This window comes from Topomyia yanbarensis, chromosome 2 (assembly GCF_030247195.1).
Source record: "Topomyia yanbarensis strain Yona2022 chromosome 2, ASM3024719v1, whole genome shotgun sequence".
Lineage (NCBI taxonomy): Eukaryota > Metazoa > Arthropoda > Insecta > Diptera > Culicidae > Topomyia > Topomyia yanbarensis.
In genome coordinates, this window is record NC_080671.1 from 360368035 (window position 1) to 360386532 (window position 18498).

The 18498-nt window shown below is 39.5% G+C and overlaps 1 protein-coding gene across 2 annotated transcripts in view; it reads right to left on the reverse strand.

The window, feature by feature from the left end:
* Positions 1–12103: 12103 nt before the first annotated feature.
* LOC131684373 (E3 SUMO-protein ligase RanBP2-like) overlaps positions 12104–18498 on the reverse strand; it is a 38984-nt gene continuing 32589 nt past the window's right edge. For both annotated transcript variants that reach the window (XM_058967205.1, XM_058967204.1), the window contains 3 exons: positions 14182–14924; positions 13268–14125; positions 12104–13212 (listed from right to left, as the gene is read on the reverse strand). In XM_058967205.1, coding sequence (XP_058823188.1) covers positions 12905–13212; positions 13268–14125; positions 14182–14924 — 1909 coding nt within the window. In that variant the 3' untranslated portion in view covers positions 12104–12904. The remainder of the gene's footprint in view (positions 13213–13267; positions 14126–14181; positions 14925–18498) is intronic.

Sequence of the window (18498 nt, forward strand, 5' to 3'; positions counted from 1 at the left end):
GGAATTTAACCAAACATGAAATCATTGGAGGTCGCGGCAATCGCTATGAGGATTTCATTTGCGGAACCTAAACCGCAGCTTGCTATTTGTTCGCAGCTTCAATTTGTGCTTGCAACTTAGAGATTGTTGAACTAATAAGCAGAGATTATCACACTACTGTTGAATTTTCATAAAAATCGAATATTTGATTGGCACACCATGTTGGTTTATGGTTCTTTGATTGATATGCCAACAAATGTAAGGCGTCAATAATATTTAAATGTACATACACTTTTCTATTCTGCCGTAACATCCCTTAGGTATATCCCTAGCGAGTTGAAGATTTTAAACGCATATTTCTCGAAACCACTTCTTTGAACTGGCGGAAATATATCACGATTAAATCTGAACAGTATTAGGAGCCGTTCATAACCCTTTAAAATCAGAACTTGATCACTTTGCGATAAGTAGATTATGATATTCAAATAAAAATTAAACTTGAGGTACTCAGACATATTTAAAGTTTTTATTGATATTATCATTCAAATATGCTATTCATTTTTAATATCTAATTTGGACCCTTCTCTAGGACTGTTTTTCTATATTATTTTATTTCACAGAGCTTAGTGCTTAAGTTTGAATGAGCCATTGGCCTTTTATATTTTTAGAATACGTAAAAAATAACATAACTTAATTCAATCTCTTTCTGTTGTATCCTATTGGCAAAGTCTACTACTGCGTGCTATGATAATTTCTCTTGGTAGTGAAGCATTATCTGTGTTGCCCACCGTAACTTCGAGGTCTGCCCGGTTGTATTCTCTCGCGTTATCGTTAACGTCCAGATCATCGGTGATATTGCTTATTTGCTGATGGCGGTTGGAAGTTCCAATTTGATTCTGTTTTACGGGTCGCTGTTATAAATCCGCGATCATTTGGCATTTAGTTGCTGTTGTGCAGTATTTTCCACAATAAAACTTTGATCTATCAAATGGACAGATTGAAATGTGCCCTTGAAGACATTTTGATTTATAGCTTCTGCAAAAATGTGCGTCAATAAAAGTTGCAACAGTCTCTAGAACAAAGCATTTATAAGCAATTAACACATGGAGAGATAATACATCAAAACCGATTTTTCGAAAGCCTCCCTACCGTAAATCTTTAAAACATTGTGAAATATGAACCGTTAGCCATAGCCATCAAGTTTATTCAACAAAATTATTTCAATTTACTTGTTTTATAACTTTGTAGAACATTACGTAGGTAGATTTTACATATCAATAAAGTTGATCCAACGTTGGTTGATCCTTGGAACACCCTAACCGCAAGGACCACACTAATTTCACTAATACGAAAAAACCGCCAATAAAATACTAAAAAAGTTTCCCAAAGTTTTGTAATTTTAAATACGGTTTTGGGATCATACTGCAGTGGTTGGATTCTTGATGGTTTTAATTGTGATCTTACACGATGTCATCTTATTTCTTAAAATGAAGGATTGTCATCATTTTTCAGACATGTACGACGCCTTGTTTTTATGTGTGGTACGTACATTAATAGTTTAATCCTGGTGGTTCAGAGGTTCTCATAAGGCAGTCGTCATATTTTCGCGTCCCAATCAGTAGGGATTCATAGTATCAGCAGGATCATGTTTGTCTTGTATACTGAGAATTAGCTGCGAGCTCTATCGACCAGGTAGCAAACATAATTCCGTACAATCGGCAATGAATATCACTACGAATGTAAATTGAATGTAAAAAACCTGTCTGAATCCACCTAGTGATGCAATTCTGCCTTTCTCATTTATCCAAACTATGCTTTAATGGCTGGTTATGTTCAATATAACATTGTGGAAATGTCTATTACATTCTTATTACACTTGATGTGCATATATAACTGCACGACTGTCACGAACCTGATAAGCAACATGTCGATACTGACACACTTGAAATAAATAAAAATATAATATTTATACAGCTTAATCAGCGTGAGTTCAATGTTGTCTTCATGTTAACTTCATGGTGGAGAAGGGAAGGGATATAATTAGTAGGAGAGGGAGGATGCGTCGGGAATCATCTAACTTATCATAGTATACGGGGTGGATGAAGGGAATGCATGTGGGAGGTTGGTCTGAGAGGGTGGGAGGTGAAAGAGGGCTGGAAGTTGAGAGGTAGGAGGTGGAGGGGTAGATGGAGAGTTCAACACCGAACTTCATATTATACCTTCCATTTGAGACTAGGTTTGTGAAATTTGGTTGTCATCACCGAAGTGGCTTTAGATCTGGAATTTGCCCGGAACGCTGGGACTTCCGGAATTATCGATAGTGGACAATACATTCCAATAATTTTTGATTCGCCATCAGTGATCTAGGCCTGCGAAAAGATGTAATTTGATGTTCATTTCAATAGATTTTAAACCTATGAGGTATTACGATTGTACCGGTTTATATGAGAAATTCCTATGTGACCGCAATTACCAACCTGTAACTCCGGAACCAAAAGTCAGAACTGAATGAAATTCAATAGCAGTCAATGGGAGTATTATATCTTTCATTTGAAATCAAGTTTGTAAACATCGATGAGTTTGCTGGCAATTAGGTGTGACATTAGCTCGGGAACTTTCCAGGGGGCATCAAGATCAAAACTAGTGATCTAGACCCGCAAATCCAAGTAATGTTGAACGTAGGTTAATATGTATTTTCATTATTCGGACATCATGGGGTTACCAGTTTGTATGGGAATTTGCTGTGACCACACTCTTCAACCCGTAACTCCGGAACCGGCAGTCCGATCAACTTAAAATTCAATAGCGTCTTATGGGAGCGATATACGTTCATTTGAAACTGAGTTTGTGCAAATCGGTTCAGCCATCTCTTAGAAAATTGAGTGACATTATTTGACACACACACATACATACACACAGACATTTTGCGATCTCGACGAACTGAATCGAATGGGATATGAAACGGCCCTCCGGGCCTCGGTTAGGCAATCGATTTTTGGAGTGATTGCATAGCCTTTCTTTATATGAGAAAGGCAAAAATAGTATTAAAAGCATATTTATACCAAAGCTGAAAAGTACAAACTATATCACTTAAATGTAAATTCCATGTACAAAAAAGATACAAGAGATAAATAAAAAGCAATTATAGTACTACTGCTACTATCGATCAGGTAAAGACCCGCTACGGAATGTAGCTTTGTTTCAACTTGTTTGTTGTTTATTAGCAATTTTATCATTTCTCATTTTTTTGAGAGTTGTCCTACTGGAGTCGTAGAGCTAGCTTCTCGGAAGGGTTCCCTGTTAAAATCACTCACTTCAATTGCAGACGAGGCGGGAAATGTCACCCACTAAAACACTGCTTAAGACCAATTGCAGCGGGCCGTGATTCTGAATGTGATATTCATTGTACGGTTCAGATATGTGCGGGCGTAGGAAGTTCTCGATCGCGTATATCATCGCGCAGGACTCGAGCGTTTGTACGTTAATGTGTTCGGTCGCGTGTGCGTTTGTATTCTATTTTATAACCGTGTACCTTTCGCATATTCGTGTGTGTTCTCGGATAATTGCGCGCGGACCGTGAATTTGATACTTAATTTTCGGTGTACGGTGTTCAGGTGCTAGAAGAAAGTGAGTTCTTCCAAATCACTAGAGTTCCCGGTCATGTCGCCATGAAACGTGTTATCTATTGTATATGAGCTGTATTTTTGGATTGGTCCAACTGAATGCATGAACCTAAGTTGCTAGAACCGAGAGTGACCGATTCATGCTCGCGCGAACACAGACGTTTGTGGAATTACGTTTGAGACCGCGTTTGTAACTTTGTAAGTATTAAAACGTTCACCTTATTACCGAGTTGTTAGTTGAGGTTTGTACGTGTGCGTGGATGATCGCGAAGGGCTTACGCGTTCGTATGTTAACGTGTTTGTCGCGTGTATAAATTCGGTTTTGTAACATATTCGCATGTGTTCTTGGATGGTCACGCGGACCGTCATTATGATATTTAGTTTTCGGTGTACGATTCACATTCTGACAGGAAGTGAGTTACCCCATATCACTAGAGTTCCCGGTCATGGAACGCGTTGTCTAGTGGATATGAGAGCTTTGTTTTTTAATTAATCCAATTGAAGGCATGGACCTAGACTGCTGGTACCGAGAATAGAGACTTCCGGAAGTGACCGATTTATGATCGCGCGAGCGTAAGAGTTTGTTATTTAAACTCTCTTCTACTTTTAAGCTATAGACGCTCGACCGAACGTTGCTTTGTTTTACGATTTTGAAGGCAAGACAACAATGTGTAATGTTAACCCTGAAATGCATGAGTTTCATTTTTCTTTGGTACTCATGTTTCTGGATGAATACGATCTGTACCTCTTGTTGAGGCTTTATATCATAAAATTCGGTATGTTGCCAAATGGCAACAGTATGCACTTAAGCGTCAATAATTATTTATACAATCATAAAAAATGTTTTCAGTTACGCAGAGCCAAAAGACATCCAACCATTTCCACGTCGAGGAACGCCGCGACGAACACGATAACTCTTGAAACAAATGTCTGACACAGGAAATTTAATAGGATTTGTGAAGCTGAGACTTGTAGTTAATCGGAAAAATTGAAAAAAGTTCGAATTTCGGAAAATGGCTTCATGAAAAACGAAAAATTTTATATTTTACTGTAAAATTCGCTTACTTTTGTCAAACAGAAAAAAATTATCCAGTTTGCTGTTGTTCATCAGCTTGTCGATGAAATTGTGTATTCTCATGAAACAAATCAAGTCAATTCGTTGATTAGTTTTTGAATTATGGTGTTCGCCAATTTGAAAAACGCGGTTTCGAGAAAACAGCATTCAAGTTGTCGATAGCTTGAAATCTGCGTGTGTTACATCAAGTACGCGCGAGGACTGCATGGCTGATTAAAGCATCGTGCCCTACTTTTGGCTCCATTTTGTTGGTATAAGCGCGGTCAAATCCAAATACAGGTTCTATTAGTCAATGAAAAGGAAGGACGAACGGCAAAACAAATTAATTTTCAAATATTTCTTTTACTTCGCCGAAATGGGCGATTATAAACATGTAAAGAACCTTATAAAGTACTCGGCTGTATAATTTCGTCTTGTATTAACAATTTATTTTGATTAACAGACATGTTCGATGTACCACAACCAACTCGTAGAAGACAGAGGTTTCCTGATACGTGTGAAGCAGATGTTACTAAAAACCGCGTGGAAAAGACCACTGGCTTACGACCAAGAAAAGAAGACTCTTGATCTCAAAAATTGAATTTAAATCTCAAACTCTCTGCAAATGTAAAAAATGCCCTGGAATGATACATTAGTCGTCAAAAACAATTTTTTATTAATTGCTTATTGCAATGAATCTAACCATGCCGAAAAACTCTGATTTTAAGGAACGATGTAAAAGTAATACCCACTGCGACTAGTGAGAGAAGAAGTTTGAATTTACCCGTCGTGCAAATTCGAAGAAAGCAGAACACATTTACATATCAATTAATAGATGAGCACAGACAGTATTATCCATAAAGTTTGCTGGTAGTTTTTCATGGCTCCATAGCTCCACAATCAACTACCGCATAAAGTCGATCTCTTCTAATCCGAGCGGAATGAAAAAACAGGATATCGCTCCCTGTTCCTGTAAAACAGCTATTGAAACTTTGATACAACTTATTTCGTCGAATTTTCAACACCGAATTCAATCTGGCGTTCAAGGAACCTGCAAAACCTGTGATTCGTTGGATGCGTCTTTGAGGCATCCCCAAATATTAGCGGATGAGAAAGCTAGCTTGGAAAAAAGCAATGAGAGCACCGTCGATTTTAAGAAAAAATCATCGACGAGTTTTTGAACATGATAGAAATTGCAAAAACCTCTGAAGACACGACTGTATTGACCTTCGTTGTACAAAAGGCATTGCCAACTCCAAAGACACCAACAGTAGAAGTTTTTTTACAAGCGGTAGCTTTGGACATACAATATCTGAATTGTAAACAAAGTCAACGGAGAAGGTAGGATTATAATTATCTTTATTATATCTGTCCATATTTGTACATACATTACAGCATTCATGTACGTGTAGTAGCAAAATATGGCTAGAAGGGCTATTTCTCCTTAAGGGGTAAAAATTTGGTAAACATCAAAGTTTCTCCCAGGGGCGAATTTTTTTTTAGTGAAATCACTGTTTGTATGCGTTTGTAACTTAATAAAGTCATGGAAGCGTTTCGACTTCGTATCATCAGAAACCGACACTAACTTATTGCCGGAATAATTTAGCGCCGGCTTGACGCTAATTCTCAAAACGGAAACAATTTACGTTTCGATTCAAACGACTGGTCAAACGTGATGTCCCGTCTGAGCAGAACTTCTGTTATGCCGATGAGCTATAGCGAAGCCAAAACTTGTTTTGGTTTAGCAGACCAATGCGAAAGCACTATGCTATATGGGCGGCCGAAAATAAAAGTCGCACAGATAGAACATGCTTCGTAAAACTCACTTCAAATATATTAGAATATATAAAACGGATATAAAACTTTAAGCATAAAAATCGAAATTGGGCTCTCCTCTGCAAGAGTTGGATCCGATTCTTAAAAAGCAGTTTTGTTTAACCGATTTTTAATTTTGAACTTCACGATATACGGAAGCTCCTGCGCACGAATTATTTTTTTTTTATCCGTTCTTATACTGGAGGTACATCCTTTCCCAGTTTTGCGGTAGAAAACTTTTTAACTGATTCTTATGCTGAAGCATTTCAGTCCGATTTTTACGCCTGAAGTTAATTTCCCATTTTTACATTCAAATATATTTGAAACTGATTTTACGAAGCATGTTCTGTTCTTGTGACTTTTATTTTCGTTTATATTTTTTTGCAAGGAGTATCTATTTAAATAATTTAAAAATTTTGTTGCGAGGAGTATCTATTTAGTGTACCAATTAAAGTTCTATTTAGTTGGATGTAATTTGTAAATTGAAATCACACGAAAAAAAAATTTTTTTTTATCCCTTTATGGGCAGCTAGGGCCGAGGGTGGTGGCTAGCGGGTTTCATACATCCTTGACCTGACGGACAAAGCTATGGTGCCTTGAACACAGGCAACGCAGATCCAGGGCCATCATTGAAATGATAAGTTCTGCGTTTGAGATGTACTTCCCCCGGTTGCCAGACGAATACCTGTAATTATTACTTGTTGCTTTGTATGTATGAATCTAATGTTCAGTCCTTGGTGGTGTATGTGTGGAAGGTGTGGTGTTTAGCGTTCGAGTCCAGGAGTGCATATCTGTCTGGGTTAGCGGGGGCGTTTACTAATTGTGTAATAGTGTGATCGCCAAAGGCTCGAGCATTTGAATGCTAGCGTGTCTCTAACTTTGCGTGCATAAATTCGATTTTAAATTCGTGTGGCCATTCGCATATTCACGTGTATTCTTGAACGATCGCGCGCGGACCGTGAATATGATAATTAATTTTTAGTGTATGGTAGAGGAACGTGTTGTCTGGCGAATATGAGCATCATTTTTGATTGGTCCAACTGAAGGCATGAGTCGAGAGTAGAGAATTCCGAACGTAACCGGTCTATGATCGCGCGAGTGGTGGGTTAATGCTTGCGACCGCGGTTGTAAAGTTATAGGTGCTGAAAAGTTCACCTAAGTAAGGGCACAGAGAACAGACGTCCATCTTCAGCATTCAACTTGTGTAAAATCTCTAACGGTTTCGAAGGTAGTTTGGATATCTAAAACAGGTACGCTACTGTCGTCATGTTTTTTTTTGTGGCTGAGTGCGACAGAATTGACAGCGGTTATTCCTCTACCCAGTCAAACTAGTCCGGAACCGATTCGGACTTCCAGCATGAATTCCAGCTCAAATGCGTCAACCGATAGAGTCGGAATCGGTTGTTTTCTTTGAGCTAGATTCCATGCTGAATCCCTCCAGGATTTTGAACCGGTTCCGGAATCGATTTGATGGATAGTTGGGATAGGTTGGTGTGGCGGCGCTAGTGTTTTTAGTATATTAATTCAAATGTTTACACACGTTTTTTAAATATTTTTGTTCGATCATGGATGTCTGTTCTCTGTGGTAAGGGGGTGTTTTAATGTTGGCGAAATTGCGAGCGTAGGTGTGTGTGAATGATTGAAATTGTAATGTAAGTTCGCGTTTTGACCAGGTTTGTGTTTGAAAGTTAGGGGCGTTTGGGCGTTTTTGATGTGAGTGTATATGAGAGAATATGCAATTGATTGTGTTAGTGAGTGTGAGTATGAACCTAACTAAAGATATAGTAATAAAAGGAAAAATAACATGCCGAATGTTTCTTTTTTAGGTCACTAACCGTGCATTGCAGAATGCCCAAAAACTCTGAACTAGGCCTCGTCGAGTCCAGTCTGCCGTCTCGTCCTGTCGTGTCTGGGGTTTCCAGGTTGCATGCATTCACCAGATGAGACTAGCTTATGTCAGTTTACTTGTGCACTGGTTTCGTGGAATCGAGGCGATCCTCGAAATGATAGATCCTACGAGTGAATGCACTTGGCCCAGTCACCTGTCAAGCATTTGTGTATTTGTTTGTGTTGAGATATATGTGGAGCCTGTAAATAATATTTTAATACGAATATTATTGTATTTGTTAAAATAAGAAACGTGTACTACTTGCAGTTTGTTGATCGTTCCTACTTATCTGATTCCATCGAGTATGAGAATACATCTCCATTGTTCTAAAACCTGGCGACGTCTGATGGCAGAGAAGAATCATTGTTGGCAGCAATGTTGCTCTTCTTGGATGTATGAGCTCGAAAAGGTCATCACAAGAATATAACGCATGAGACCGAAAATAAATAAAAATAAAATAAAAAGAAGAGTTAGTATTGTTATTGAGTATTAATAATGTGCCGATTTTTTCGAGAGTTGTCCTACTGGAGCTGTAGAGCTAATTGATTCAATTAAGGCATGACCTAGACTTCTGGAATCGAGGATAGAGACTTCAGGACGTGAACGACTCATGAATGCGCGAGAGCGGGGGACTGTAGGTGCACGCTTAAGACTACATTTGAGTGATTACAAGTGCTGAGACGTTCATATTATCACCGAGATGTTAATGTCTGGAAGAGCGCGAGTATAGGTTTCGTGGATGGTCGCGAAGGGCTCAAGCATTTTTATATTTGTTTGTCACATGTATGTGACTTTGTGTGTATACATTCGATTTTTATGTAGTTTAGTGAATATGAGCATTATATTTTTGATTGGTCCACCTGACGGCATTGGACTTATGCTACTAGGGCCTAGAATAGGGGATTCCGGACGAAACCGATTCATGATCGCGCGAACACGGGCATTTGGAGGTTCACTCTCGAGACCGGGATTGTTAATTTATAAGTGCTAAACCATTCACTTAGTCACCGGGGTGTTATACTTTTTACGAGATCGTGAGTGTGGTCGTGCGTGGATGATCGCGAAGGACTCGAGCGTTTGTATGTGGACATTTTTGTCGCGTGTGCTAGTATGTAACTTCGCGTGGGCACATTATTTTTGTAAGCGTGTGGCCATTCGCATGTTCGCGTATTCTTCAATGACCGCGCGTGGGCGTCTTATCTAGTTTTTATTTCTATTGGTCCAACTAAAGGCATGAATTTGGGCTGCTAGGATCAAGGGCGGAGACTTCCGGACGTAACCGATTCATGATTACGCGAGCTTAGGTTCTTAGGTTCCAACGTTCACCTAATCAATCGGGATGTTTGAATATTGGCGAGAACGCGGGCGTTCGTATTTGTGACCAGGTTTGTGCTATCGTGTAGGCCACGTTTGTACGTTTGGAATGAGAGATTGATAGTGTATATGAGAGAATAAGAAATTTGCTTGCAGAGAGAATTGGGCCCTAAACCCACATTGTATATGATTTGACCATGGCAGTGGATAATAAAGGTCGCCAAGTTAAGTACTAAAATTGATCACAATGTAACTTAACTAAAAAGAAAATATTCGTATCCCAAGTTTCTGTGATATAATCACTGTAATACTGCTTTGGTGGAAAAGCCCCCGGACCACATCAAGGTACAGTATCATGCCGAGGGAAATCACACGAAAAAAAAATTGAATGAGAAAAAAACTTTTTGAGTGCCTGCCGTAAACAACGTGCACTCTCTCTCTCTCTCTCTCTCTCTCTCTCTCTCTCTCTCTCTCTCTCTCTCTCTCTCTCTCTCTCTCTCTCTCAACACCATGGCATTATGCGGGATGACAAGAGTGCGATAGAACTTTCCGCTAGCCTGCGCTACGACCGGCCAGTAGACTTATAACAGTCGATATACGAACCTTTCGTGCAAACATGGATTCTATAATATGCACGTATGCTAGCTTGAGTGCGAGTCTGATTTGTAGCGCACTTTTACGTGAATGAGTACACAGGATTCCCGATAAAATTTGTTCTAGGTTTTATGTCTATCTTCTAATTTCTATGGTATTTATGTATTTATGTATTTCATTATGTCTATCGGACTTTAAAGTCTACACGGACGGAATGAATGGGAAAAAGTCCACCTTTCATGCCATTCTCAGTCGGGCGCAAAAACCACCATCTATTAAAACCCTACAAACACAAATAACAATCTTTACAACTCATCTTAAGCCTAGTAGACATATTCTAACAGTACATGTGCAGAAAGCGTTTCTGCACTCGTTCGATTCTAATGCACCACGATACTTGATGTGGAAACCAGATCACTGAAGCCTTTTCAGCCTGTGCCTTCAAACAATGGGGATCCTTGAAGTCTTTAGCTATCTTAAAAATAAAACCCAGTTTTCAATCCAACTGCACTCCTAAATCACACACCTGTCCGACTCTTGTCAGAATTGCACCGTTAATGCTATAACTGAACTGCACAGGGCATAAAATACTATGGAACGTAATAACCACATTTTACCACGTTAGTGGCAAGCTTATTTCTGCTACACCAATCAACGAAAATTTGCAGTAAACCTCTTTAGTACGAACAACAAGACACAACTCTTCAAGTCGTCAGCATAAACTAGTTTGTAGCCAGCTCTTAGCAGCAATACGCCGTCGCTGAAAAATAGTACAAACAGCAGAGGTCCCAAGTTACTCCCTTGTAGAACACCCGTTTTGTGAAAGTTGTGACGATATTCTGTTATTTAATTTTTCTCGAAGAATAATATTTTTAAGCATTTTCTTTCGCGGTTTCATGATTTTTCACATCAATTGTCACTTCCTCATTTTCTTACCTGAATGGCGTCAAGGGATTTCATTTATTATTCTTGAAAAATATTTAGCCTTGCATAAAATCGTTACTGCTAAAACGTTGCCAGACAATAACCTTTCCAACGAGTGTTAGTTTGTCAAAATCAGTGCAAAAAAAAACGTCGCTCGAGATCGCAAAAAAATGACCTACTTGACCCCACTCTGCTCTACTAAAGAAAAATCGATTTGAATATGCTTCTGTCTGGTTCCTGGTTTCATTTTTCATATCTTAGATCTGATTTTTCATATCTTAGATCTGAAGTGGATTAATCGAATATAGCAGCTATTCTATCCACCTATAAGGCACAGGACACACGTCGCATTAATTAATCACTATAGTTTGCTCTAGCTATTCACATGCGGCAACACTTTGTTTCTGTTGCCGCATGTGAATAAATAGAAAAAAATCCTAGTGATTATTTTATGTGACGCGTGACTTGTTGCCTCGTTTGTGGACAGTTAAAGAAAACTAAAAGGTATGTTCAAAGCTAGAACTACGAAATACTGAAATATTGACAGCCTCGGGTAGGCTGCATCAAGCACACAATCATGCTGACATCGGAGAGCTGATCAAACATATCAGACTATAGTGGACTGGCCATGTAGCACGAATGCCGGAGATATCAGTTATGCAAAATCCTCATGATTCGAAAACATGAATAAGGTTTCTGCGGTTGCTTATCAGTTTCGCAACTCCACGGGAAAAAACTGGACTTATACCACCTGCTCTATTATCGATTAACCGAAAGAACAGCATAAGTAACACCGTGTCAATAGTCTTGAACGCGCGATTTTTAATGGATACGATATTTACCTTAACATATAATATTTATCACATGCAATTATTCCTGGACACCTTTCGGATTAGTAACGGGTCAAACTGCTGTCATATCAATTACATTGAAACTTTTTAATTAGCCTTGATTTGCCAATGTGGTTAACTATGACACTTTCCGATAGACATTCAACAAGACGTAGTTGTTGTTGAGAGCTCTGAACAAACTCAAATCGAAAAAGTAGTTTGCGCGAAAATATCGGAAAAAATAGCCAAACCTCGTTTAGTGTCAAATGTGCTTACGATCTAAATGCTTACATTCGATAGTAATAGCCTAATCCGCTACAAGCGGCACCCATCAAAACTAACCTGAAGTGAAAAACTGGCCATGCCTGGGGTGGAAAATTGTCTTCAATAATTTTCACTAGGTACACGTCAGTCTTTTCTTTAATTTTTTTTTGCGGGATTCAATATATTCAGAGGATTCTGCCCACGCATGGTTGTCACTTCAAGTTACTTTTTTAATTGTAGCTTATAGTATTGAATAAAAGAGGTTATACATATAAGAGACAACAGTTTAACGTCTGTTCAGTTTTGTTTCCACAATTAGGAAGAATAGGCGGCTCACGCGCAAAAACGAATTTTGATGAAACAAAAGAAATTAACTCTGGCTGGCAAAATTCTGTCCATCACCTTCGTGTGAATTTTATTTTGCAGATAACATGATCGGATTTTTTTCTGGACAGTAACGATTTGTTGTAACCGAATTAAATTGTAGCTTGAAGTACAGTACAGAAGAAGTACAGAAAACAGATAAACTGAGATGCAACAGACTACCAATTATCATAACATTAAAAATGAATAACTACCTTTTCTTAATTAATTACTTACGTCCAGCGTATAGCCGGTACTAATCCTGGTCCGGTTCCAAGTGTGGCTTCAATCGTAGCTTTTCTTGACACTGATCAAAGGCGGTCATGAAGATGCTTGCGATGTCTTCGTTTTTAAACCGAACCGCCAAGTGCTCAAGCTGTGGACCTTCCTCGGCATGGTTCAAAGTAGCCCAAGAGAATGCTTTCGTCGAGTTGTTCAACGGAGATATTTGTAGGTCCTCCGTCACAGCATGGTTCAGCACTAGTTTGAAAATTTGTTCCCGGCGCATCAGCAGTCGATAACTGTTGCGTCCCGGGTGATGCAAAATCTTTAGTTCACCAACACCTGCAAAAAGGTATGTTCTAAACGTGTTGTTCATTCAAATAATTTAATAACTCACCTCGTTCCTTCCATTCTTTAGTATCTGCATCGTATCGATACAGTTTAGCTCTATCTCCGAACAATTTGATCTCATCCTCCTCCCCAGTTCGCACTTCGATTTCATCAGGCAATTGAATGATTGGCTCATAATGGGGATCATAGTTCTCTTCTCCAACTGTTCCGTCGTCGTTTTCATGATCAGCTCCGCCACTATTGTCAAGTTTAGTTTTATTTGCCATTCTAGTGAAAAAGTCTTCTTTGACCGTCAAACCAACAAAGCCACTGTTGGGTGCGCTCTGCTTGGTCAAGAAGTTACTAGTTGTACCAGATGCCAGAGCAGCGAAATCAACACCGGAATTGAAGTTCTTCAGAAAATCGGGTTCCGATTTGGTGACATTAGTACTGTTTTTATCAAACCCCTTAGCAGCATCAGCGAAGCTAAACACTTTTTGATTACCACCGGAACCAAACAGTTTTTGTTCCCCTCCTGCATCAGTTGTATTGGAAACATCTGTACCAACAACTGATTTAGGCGTCGTATTATCAACTCCAGCGAATGTGCTATTAGTACCAGTTGAACCAAAAATTGGTTTTGACACGTTACTGTTAGCAGTCTTCGAACCTTCCTCGTTTGCAGCAGTCGTTATAGTTGGTGATCCCCCGAAAATGTTTGTGCTAACAGCGTTCTGGCCGAAACCACTTCCAAATAATTTCACTCCCTCAACAGATTTATTCAGTGCAGGTGATGCTGAACCAAACACAGATGGTTGTAGCAACGGTGACTTTGATTTGTCGGCCGAAGACTGAGCGGGTATGATGACTGTTTTTGGAGTAGTATTGAGGGAGGAAGAAAATATGGATCCGGTTGTTGACAAACCTGTTATGCAAATGAAAAATTATTTCAAAGCTAAAGAGCAGCTATACACAACTTACCTCCAAATATGGACTTTGGTGTATTTTGTTCTACTTGTTTAGAAGCTCCTCCAAAAACGGTCGCTGACGAAGACTTTTCAGCTGCAACAAAACTGCTAACACTAAATGGTGATTTAGTTTCCTGCTTTGTGGACAACGAATTGAAGAGGCTTGCCATCTTCTGCTCCTCGATATTGTCAGAGAAGCTCACTTTCTTCGGAGATTTGTTAAACTTTTGTGTTACAGGCAGAGGTTTGACATCTTTTAAGCTTATTGGTAGTGGTTTATCATCTTCAAGCTCCTTGTTCACCACCATTGCGTAGCTTGGAAATTGGAAACTATCAGGTTCGCAACCTCTACAACCCGTGCAGGGTTGATTCGGAGATTCGAAAAAGTTTTCCGGAAGCTTTAAACTAACTGCCAGTTCTCTATCATTCAGTGATATATCACTTAGTTGCGAGAAGTTGAAGTTGCTATTTGGAGTCGAAATTGTAGTATCCAGAGTCACTTCGTGCTCGTTTTCGGTTCCGGTAGGAGTCTTCACCAACTCACCCCCCAGCGCTCGTTTGATTGCATCTCTGAATTCGCCCGCAATTTCCGACGATTTGAAACGTAGTGAGAAATTCATCACCTCAAATGTGCCTTCGGAGAAGTCATTCGCCACAAATTGCCAGGACTTTTCATCCTTCTTCTGGTAGTCAACGGTTGTGTCTAGGGCGTGATTGAGGCATATCTTCAACACTTGATCCCGGCGCATTACAACCCTGGAAATGTTAAAATTGTCTATTACAGATATGATTTACTAACGTTAATGGTTGGTTATGTTGTACAGGTAGTTTTGATTGATTGCGACTTGTAGTAACTGTAACTGCTTTATACATTTCTCAATCCGACAATCCAAGACTGGACCTTGATCTCTGGAATCGAGCAATCGGGTGTGTTTGCAAGATGATCATGTGGTTCAATTGATTAAAGGTTCAGCTGGTCGCTTAATATATCTTTTTTATGTGTTTTACTCGCAGTTTTCGTCGCTCTTGGTTATTCTCGTTTTTATTTGTGTAAAACTAGTTAAAATTTAGTAGAACTTGCGTGTGCCAGTATCTAGCCTGATAACTGAGTTTTCTGTCAGCATACTTGGAGAAATTTCTACGTCGTACATTATAAAAACAAAAATTTGACGCCGCTTACGACCGGAATACAGTGCCATTGTTCAACACGTAGGATCACAGGGAAGACGCCGATAACAACAAAGCGAAATGGACTGCCAAAAGTGTAGTTTATTGATTGATTTAACTGATTTGTTTGCAATCTGTGAAGGTATGTGCAACAAAAAGTTTCATGCCAGTTGTGTTGGACTGACTGAATCGCATATCTGTTGCCTTACCAGTAACGTTATTTGGCTATGTGATACCTGTTTGAATAGATTTTTAACGATGCGCGATATACAACACGCAGTGCCTGTTTCTCCTAAATGTTCGCCTACGAAAATCGACAATGAGATGGCAAGCATGTATGCGAAGATCGAGGATATTTTGAGCACACTCTCGGTGATGGCATCCAATTTCAGTACAGTTGCGGTCCGCCAATCAACACCAGTGTCTTCGCCAGTTTTTCAAAGTCGCCCAAAAAATAATCATGTCAATAGAACGGATATTCTTCCATCGTGCAATAAGACGAAAGACGATAACGAGCGTTTTTTGCTGTTTCTGTCTAACATCGGTACTAGCGCAACCGAATCTGATGTGAGCTATATGGTTAGACAGGCTGTTGGACTTAGTGAAAGCGAGAAATTAGAAGTAACGAAATTAGTACCAGCTTGGAAGACCAGTGATACTTTGGACTACATTTTATTTAAAATCGAGCTTGGTGTGGAATGGAAGTCTATCGTATTGGATGCTCGGACATGGCCCCGTGGGGTCAAATATCGCAAGTTCATCAACCGTGCAAATGTTACATGGAAACCCGGTTCCCGATATGCTTAGATCCGTACATGCATTGTAATTGATTTTTATGTTCGTATATGTATGATAATGAATCGAGTGATGTCCTGTGTATTTTTTTCCGTAATTTCAACTGATTTTTATGTTTACTAGCCTGTATGACGTCGATAGAATGATTACGTTCAATGTATTTTAGCTATAAGTTTTCAATAAGACCACAGACAAGGTCAGTTGAAGTAATCAATAAAATACAAATACAAATATAAGTTTACTGATAAAATGGTATTTCACATCTGTATGCTTAAGCCTTTCCATAATCTTGGCTAAACAGATGCATCACTGTTGTGATATTGTTATTTATGTATCTACACCGACAAACTTCTTGGCCCCAATGGTGATTGCCTAGACTAGTTACATTTAAGAATAGACACAATCATAGCTTATCATAGCGTCGCCACACAGTTAAAAATACGAAGTCCGGTAACAGCGCACTGACGACCATAGTTGGTTATCCTGAAATGTAGTAGCAGTTGACAGTTATTAGATAGAGCGCGAATGTGAGCTTGAAGATCCAGCCGATCGAGAATTGTAGAGCGATTACATCTGGCAGACAGTAAGTCCGAGACGAATAGTGCTCAAGAATAGTCCCTCTGGATATTGAGAATATCGTGGTGTATTAACTGACAACTGTTCTCGTATCTCAGCAGTTGAAATCTATTTCACCATGAGAGATGTCGAAGAGCAAAGCGTATGAACTGGCGTTAGACTACCTCGATTCTGTCAACCCCGTTCTGGTAGCAGGGATTTTAGGCAGTAGAACAATAGTCTAGTGTTGAGCGTTTGAAAAACTTGGCGATATCCAGATATGATAAAGTTAGTTATCATCTGGATTGAACAGTATATAATTTGAAAGAATAGCTCATGATATAAAGAAGGATAATAGGGATAATTTTAATTATTAGGACGGTGTATGGAAAGATAAAACTCACTGACGATCATAATAATGATAACCAAAACAAAACATTGTAATTGTAATTTGTTTGTTGAGAAAATAAAACATATGTCTTGCGGATAGCAGTTCTAGTGCACTGCATCAACAAAAACCTGTAAAATCTGAACTATACTACAACGTAAGCCATAGACAAACAATCCATAATTGCAAAAATAAACAAACACAAGAATTTCAAAAATGAAACTCAAAATTAATGGGAATTCAGGCAGTGGTAACGGAATTAAATAAAAGAAAACCAACGACTTGGTTGAAAGAACGATATATAATAGTGTTATGTCGTGTAAGTATAAGTAATGAATGACAAAATATTAGGCTTCCGGTATGGAATGACAGTTCACCGTAGAGGGGTCGGTGAATAGGATTTGTAGTGTAAGGGGTAGGAAATTGACATTCCCAACATCCCCGCTCAATTTACGGAATCCATCATCCCTAGATTTGCTCGATGTTTCTGGAAAATCCCAGCGGGCAGTCCCTTCGTCATTACATCCGCCAACTGCTCGGCTGTTGGAACGTACTGCAATACAACGCGTCCTTGCTGAATCTCCCTTCTTACGAACATTTGTTTCACGTCAACATGCTTCAATCGACCCACTCCGCGCTCATCTTCAGCTACACGAATCGTTGATTGGTTGTCCTCGAAGTATGTAACTGGTTTGTTCATTTTAATTTTTAAATTTCCTAACAATCGCCCAAGCCATGTTCCATGACACACCGCTGTACTCAACGAAATAAGCTCCGCCTCGGTGGAAGATAGAGAAATCGTCGACTGCTTCCGAGTTAGCCAACAAACGGTACTACCATAAATGCGGAAAACGTATCCGGATAAAGATTTTCTGTCCATCAAGTCGTTTGCCCAGTCTGCGTCGGCGTAGGCTTCCAGCACGGATGCACCATCATTCCCTTGATAAACCAGTTCGAGATTAGGCGTTCCTCGAACATATCGCAAAACTCTTTTTAGCTGTACCCAGTGCTGTTCGGTCGGGCAACTTTGGAACTGGCTGAAATAATTGACAGCTGCACACAAATCAGGTCGCGATGTCAATGCTACATACATCAAACATCCGACCAATTCACGATAGGGCTTGTCTGTCTGTTCTGCTTGCTTTCCTCGCTCCAGGCGCAGGCGACATTCCATCGGCGTCGAGATTGGCTTACAATCCTGCATGTTGAACCGGAAAAGAAGACTTTCCAAAAAAACACGCTGACTTATCCTCAAGATTCGCTTCCTTATGTCTCGCTCCACCTTCATTCCGAGAAAATTCTTCACTTCTCCAACATCAGACATTTCAAACTCTTCGACGAAATGACGTTTCACTTCCTCCACCAGCGCTAGGTCCTGAGATGCGATAAGAGTATCGTCGACGTACAATATGAGAACTATCAATG